This window comes from Bidens hawaiensis, unplaced genomic scaffold, assembly GCF_021521415.1.
Source record: "Bidens hawaiensis isolate Kalapana, Puna unplaced genomic scaffold, B.hawaiensis_p1.1 tig00032406_1, whole genome shotgun sequence".
In the NCBI taxonomy this organism is placed as follows: domain Eukaryota; kingdom Viridiplantae; phylum Streptophyta; class Magnoliopsida; order Asterales; family Asteraceae; genus Bidens; species Bidens hawaiensis.
The window spans coordinates 73550-79714 of record NW_027505247.1 but is presented as its reverse complement, the minus strand read 5'-3'; the positions used below and the strand labels follow the sequence as shown (position 1 = coordinate 79714).

General features: G+C 35.5%; 1 protein-coding gene across 1 annotated transcript; it reads left to right on the top strand.

The window, feature by feature from the left end:
• Positions 1-5279: 5279 nt before the first annotated feature.
• LOC143611813 (uncharacterized) lies at positions 5280-6020 on the top strand. The gene is made up of 2 exons (XM_077085949.1): positions 5280-5624; positions 5697-6020. The coding sequence occupies exons 1-2, from the start codon at positions 5280-5282 to the stop codon at positions 6009-6011; spliced, it is 660 nt and encodes a 219-aa protein (XP_076942064.1). The 3' UTR covers positions 6012-6020.
• The last annotated feature ends 145 nt before the right edge of the window (positions 6021-6165 follow it).

Sequence of the window (6165 nt, the reverse complement as noted above, 5' to 3'; positions counted from 1 at the left end):
TGTGGCTGGTGTGATGATAGGCAAGTCTAGTGGGTTAAATCTTGTTGCATACTCTGATTCTGACTAGGCAAAATGTTTGGTCAGTCAGAGATCTGTAACCGGTTATTGTGTTATGTTGGGCTCTTCCTTAGTGACTTGGAGGAGTAAAAAGCAACCTGTGGTGTCCAGGTCTTCAGCTGAGGCTGAATACCGGGCCATGTGCGATGCTTCGTGTGAGGTGACTTGGTTAGTCATCATCATCATCATCATCGTACTCAGTATATCCCACCAATAGCAAAGTTATGGTAGGGTCTGAGGAGGGTAAGATGTAGACAGCCTTACCTCTACTCCATAGGAATAGAAAGGCTGCTTCCAGTGAGACCCCATCATCATCATCGTACTCAGTATATCCCACCAATAGCAAAGTTATGGTAGGGTCTGAGGAGGGTAAGATGTAGACAGCCTTACCTCTACTCCATAGGAATAGAGAGGCTGCTTCCAGTGAGACCCCCGGCTCGATAGGTGACTTGGTTAGTGAAGTTGTTAAAAATGCTGAAAGTGGATGTGTCTTTATCAGTACATTTGTACTGTGACAATACAACTGCAATATCCATAGCAGCAAATCCAGTGTTTCATGATCGAACAAAGCATTTTGAAGTGGATCTATTTTACTTGCGAGGAAGGATTGCTGCTGGTTCGGTTAAAGTGATACAAACCAAGTCAAACGATCAATTGGCTGATATTTTCACATAAGGTTTGTTTCCAACTCAATTGTCTTTATTTGTGAAAAGTTAGGTGTGATAGATTGTTTTAAATATTGAATTGAGGGGAAATGTTAAAAATATGAAATATTTTATGTCAATTCAATATTTATTTATAGTTTTTTATATTTTTTCGTGAGGCAATATAACGTGGGCTTATGGATGAATTGAATGGCTAATGGGCTTTCTTTAGCTGGCTGGGCTTATTCTTGGAGCTGGGTAGTGTATGGAATCAAGGTCCAGGCCCATATCTGTTCATAACCAGAGCATAGAGAACGAAGACTGGTTTTTTTAGGTTTTTGAAGATATTTTTTGTTGGCATACAACCACTCCTTCTCTCTGAAAGATCAGTTCGGTATTATTGTTTGTGGTTGTGATTTTTCTTGTAAAGACGAAGTTTTAGTTCTGACACAATGGCCATTTGGTCAATATCCAAACGGTCGTTATTTTTTTGTTCAAAACTGTCATCAAAATTGATTGATATTTTGATGTGGATGTACAGGTGGAGTGACGTCGATGCCGGATTTTCTGAAGAAGTTTTTTCCGGTGGTGTATCGAAAGACGAAAGAGGATCTTGATAGTAATTACTGCAAACATGCAATCAAGGGTTACAGTTATTCACATCCTCGTTGTACCTGGCTGGACTTACCGCGACTTTCTTTGCGTCGTTTACGACAAGGCGGCTCGGAAGGAAGCTTACGATGTTGATTGCCAGAGTTTTCTTCATCATCAGAGTGGCTTTTAATGCCAGAGCACTGGACCTTGTCATGCTCATTGTTGGAAGGATTTTACTTGGTTGTGGAGCTGGTTTTGCTAATCAAGTTTGTTGCTTTCTGTATTATTATACGCTTTAATTATTATTATTTTTTATTATCATTTCTACTCTTTACTACCGTTTTGAATAAAAGAGTCTCAAAATATGAAAATATCAACACTCGAATTTTAAATAGGGAATTAATATGAATTGAATAAAAAAGTCTCAAAATATGAAACTATCAACTTAATTGTGATGACAAGTATTTGAGTTATATTATATATCCAATACTTTGGATATTTTTATTATTATTTTCTTAAAATTGATGGTTTGTTGGTCTACCCGGCGAGCAAGAAATGATATAAATAGGCCACGTCCAAAGTGGATCACCTGGAGCCAAACGGGTGTCTTTGCAGTGGATGGTTCAAATTTTACAAGATACACGTGTACATGGTTTATAAGATACTATGGAGCATATGAATTTGCTGTTAAAAAAGGTTGTTAAATAAAAGTTATTTTCATTCAAGTTTGATTGATTATTTTTCTACATGGTTTATTGCTTTACCCATGTGTTACTTCAAATCTAGGAAAGAGGGCCGGCCTGAATTTATTCGCTTCATTTTCTTCGCTCAACACGAGACACGCTTTTAATAGAACGTGGTTTATTTTTCATTCATCCATTTATTTCAATGGACATATATATTAACTTAAAAGAATTTAAGTTATTCTGGAAATTATGTTTAGTTTGTCAAGTGTCTGTTTACAAGAAAATGCACTGAAAGTTTAGCATCCTTATATAATCATCGGAGCATTCACAATCCAACCTCCATTCCGGCCGTGTGACGTGCTATATGGTGATATAAAGATTAGTCAATTTTTGATAAACGATACGATGCAATCACTCACTACAACACATTAGGGCAAGTGCATCCATTGTTGTGTGTAATATGGCGAAGGTAAGATACCGAAATCGTTCAAGAATACAAGGACTTTTGGTACAAGGATTTGGTCAATGTCTAGCCAAACAAAAAAGATATTTTGTTTTTGAAAGTTTTAATTAAAATTCATAAATAAAGGAAACAAAAGATAAGTGTTCGAAACAATCACAAGAAAGAATCACTTGGGTTTGATTTACCCCTTACAAGATTAACACTTTAATTGTGGACTTCCAAACTATCATCATATGATGATAGAAATGTCTCTAGTTAAGGTTACCAAACCATACTCCGCTTCGTAAAGTTGCCATTAGAAAATTACATAAAAACCACCTAGAGCCGTTATTTGAAGAAAGCGAATATGTGTGTGCGTGTGTGTGTGAGAGAGAGAGAGAGAGAGAGTGCGTTTGTGCGTGTGTGCGGTTCGACCGAGACCCGATAGGCAAGCCGGTCCGTTCACATTTATAACCCGTTTTCTAACAATCCGGCCGGGCTTGGCGGTTTGCGGTTCGACCGGTACCGATGAACCTCCGGTTGAACCGGTAAAACCTTGTATTTATTAAATAAAAAAGTTTTGCTCACGTAGAGAATGTAACCAAGGAGCCTGTCGAAATGAAATGCTTAACAAACATCCACCAACTAACCTTAATTTATGCACATTTACTTCAAATATAAATCTATAGTGAAAATAAACATTATAAATGGTAAGGGTGAGCAGAAAACCGAATTAACCGAATCGAAACCGAATTAACTGAAAAAATCGCACCGAAAAAACCGAACCGAAGCATTAACCGACGGTTAATTTTTTGTTTTTTTGAAAAACCAAAATTTCGGTTTCGATTCGGTTATCCATTTTTAAAAAACCGAACCAAACCGATTGATGATGATAAAGATTATCAAGATGATGAGGAATGGATTAAACTTTTAAGATAAATAAATAAGATGATAAATAGAGATCAGGACTAAACTTTTAATGTTTTTTTTAATTTTTAAACTCTATTTTGCAACTTTGTATTCGTATAATTCCACGTAACACGTGCCTATTTTTGTTTTTTAAATTCAATATATATGTGGATTGTGGTACCCTAACTGGCGCCTAACATATTCTTATACAAGCTTAAAATATGCATTTTCATTTTTTTCATTTGTTTTTTTTTTTGCAATGTCAACACATGATTGAAAAAAAACCGAAACCGAAATTAACCGAAAACCGAACGGTTTGCATATTCAAATAACCGATTACTGCGGTTTCGATTTGGGTTTCACTTAATAACCGAACCGAATCGAACCGTGCTCAGCCCTATAAATGGACATGAAAGTTGGTTAATATTATTTTTTCTATATATACAAATTATATACGTATATATAGGGTGTATATATAAATATATTTACATTATTTATGACGTCATCCGGGTCAAAACCAATCCGTCCTTCCGTGTCGGTCCGACTTTTGACCCGGTAAAACGTCCGAGTCATCGCCAGTGGCGGAGTCACATACTAGACACCGGGTTCGGCCGAACCCGGTGTTTTTTCGGTTTTATATATAACCTACAGTATCGAATTAACGAGCGAACTCATTCTTATTCGGCGAGCGAACCCAGTATCATTTAGAAAAAAACCATTCGAACCCATTAATTATGAAAAAATAAACTTTTTTTAGTAATGAATAATTTGCTAAAAAATATAGGATGCTTTAAAAAAAAACTAGAAAAATTCATAGCAAACATTATAAATTGACCAATAATCTATATTATAAAAAAGCCCAAAACTTTGATGCCAAAAAAATTGGGGGCATCAAAATGTCGAACCCATAGAAAAAATATTCTAGCTCCAACACTAAACATCGCCAGATCTGAAAACATTTGTTATCAGAATACTTATTCGAACAAATATCGGCTATTTTCTAAATTTTGAAAGTCAACAGGCTATATGTGATTTTCTCGGCCCATACATTAAAACAATAAAAATAATAAGGTTGGACTCGCTATCTTTGCTATCACTAGAAGTAAGTTTTATGAAACCCTTTTTCTACACCATGAATTTTGTATCCTTATTAGAGAGAGTTTAATATTCTAATAATTAAATTTGTACTAGTTGTATTGCAATTTCTACTATATATAAGTTACCATTAAACTTCCATAAAGTTCTCATAAATTAGTCGTTGACATCAATTATGAAAAAGACATCGATCATAAAATATCCATGAAAAATGGTGTCAATATTAATTTGTATATTAACAACTTATGGTAGGGGTCTCGATTATGTCGATTTAACAAGTTAAAGTTATTCATTTTAAACACGACTTATATTTCTATTCTTGTCAAAATATTAACTCTAACCCACAAACATATAAAATTAGGTAGTTTAAACACAAAATGTTTAACCCATTTATCTAAACATACCAAACGAGTTGGCACTAACAACCAAATGTAAACATATGTTAATCGGGTCGGTGGATAGTAAAATGAGTTAAACGAGTCATACTTGGTTTAGCAGACGTGCTTTGACTAAACAATTTTGGCAACTAATTAATTTGAAAACGATCTTTTTAACTAAACAGATTAACCTGATGACTAGACGTGTATTTTATTTAAGAGATTGGATATTTTATAGATGTGTGTTCGTGTTACATTAATATAAAAATATGGTTTGGATCTAATCCTCACACGTTTAGAGCATATGACAAAAGAAGTTCAAGAACTTTAATATTCTCACCGTCCAACTTACTTCCAACAAAATAACAGCCAGCCAACCAATAAAGCATCTCTCATCACTCCCTATATACTACATACACCACTGCAAACTCAACAACAGCTTCATCTTCACCCAAAACCATTTTTTTATAAAAAAATGGTCTCACTTGTAGCTTCTCCGGCAACTGCCACGTCATCTGACCCCACCTCCGACGATCTAGACGATGCAAACTTCATCACCATTAACCCACACAACAAGCAGAAAGAAAACGAGAAAACAAAAACTGGTGAGTTTGAGTTTTTGTCGACAACATTAACATCTCCGACAACAATGTTGACCGCTGACGAGCTGTTCTTCGAAGGGAAGCTGCTTCCGTTTGGTCATATACAATGCCACGAGAAGCTTATGAAGATAAACCTAAAATATCATGAAGATCTTAATGTGAATGCTACAAAGGAGGTCAAGTTGGAAGATAATAATACTAATACTAATATTAATAATATAATTATTAGTAACAGCAGTAGTAGTAGTAATATTATTACTAGTAGCAGTAGTAGTAATAGTAATAATAACAGAATGGGTTGGTTTATCGATGAAGATCCTTCACCGAGGCCACCTAAATGTACGGTTTTATGGAAGGAGTTGTTGAGGTTAAAAAAGCATAGGGGTTCTTCGCTTTCGGCATCGGCTTCTACGTCTTCGTCGTCCTCGTCTTCGTCTTCAAATGATGAAGAGAGTAAGAAAGAGAAGGTGAAGAAGGGGTTGGAGAGGACTAGATCTGCCGGAATAAAGATACGGCCGATGGTTAACGTGCCGGTGTGCAGTCAAGCACGGAGCAACTCTATGCCGCCGGTGTATTCCGGTAGGAAAGGAATGCTGGACAGGTAAGGTATTTAGGTAGTGTACTAGTGTCTGCATTTATTTTTTCAAGTAGTTTGCTTCAATTGGTATTATTGAACGTTGTGGTTAAATTATTTAAGTGTTGTTATGTTTAGTTAATGTGTAATTATATGTTTAAATAAGGTTAAAAGGATATAAGTTA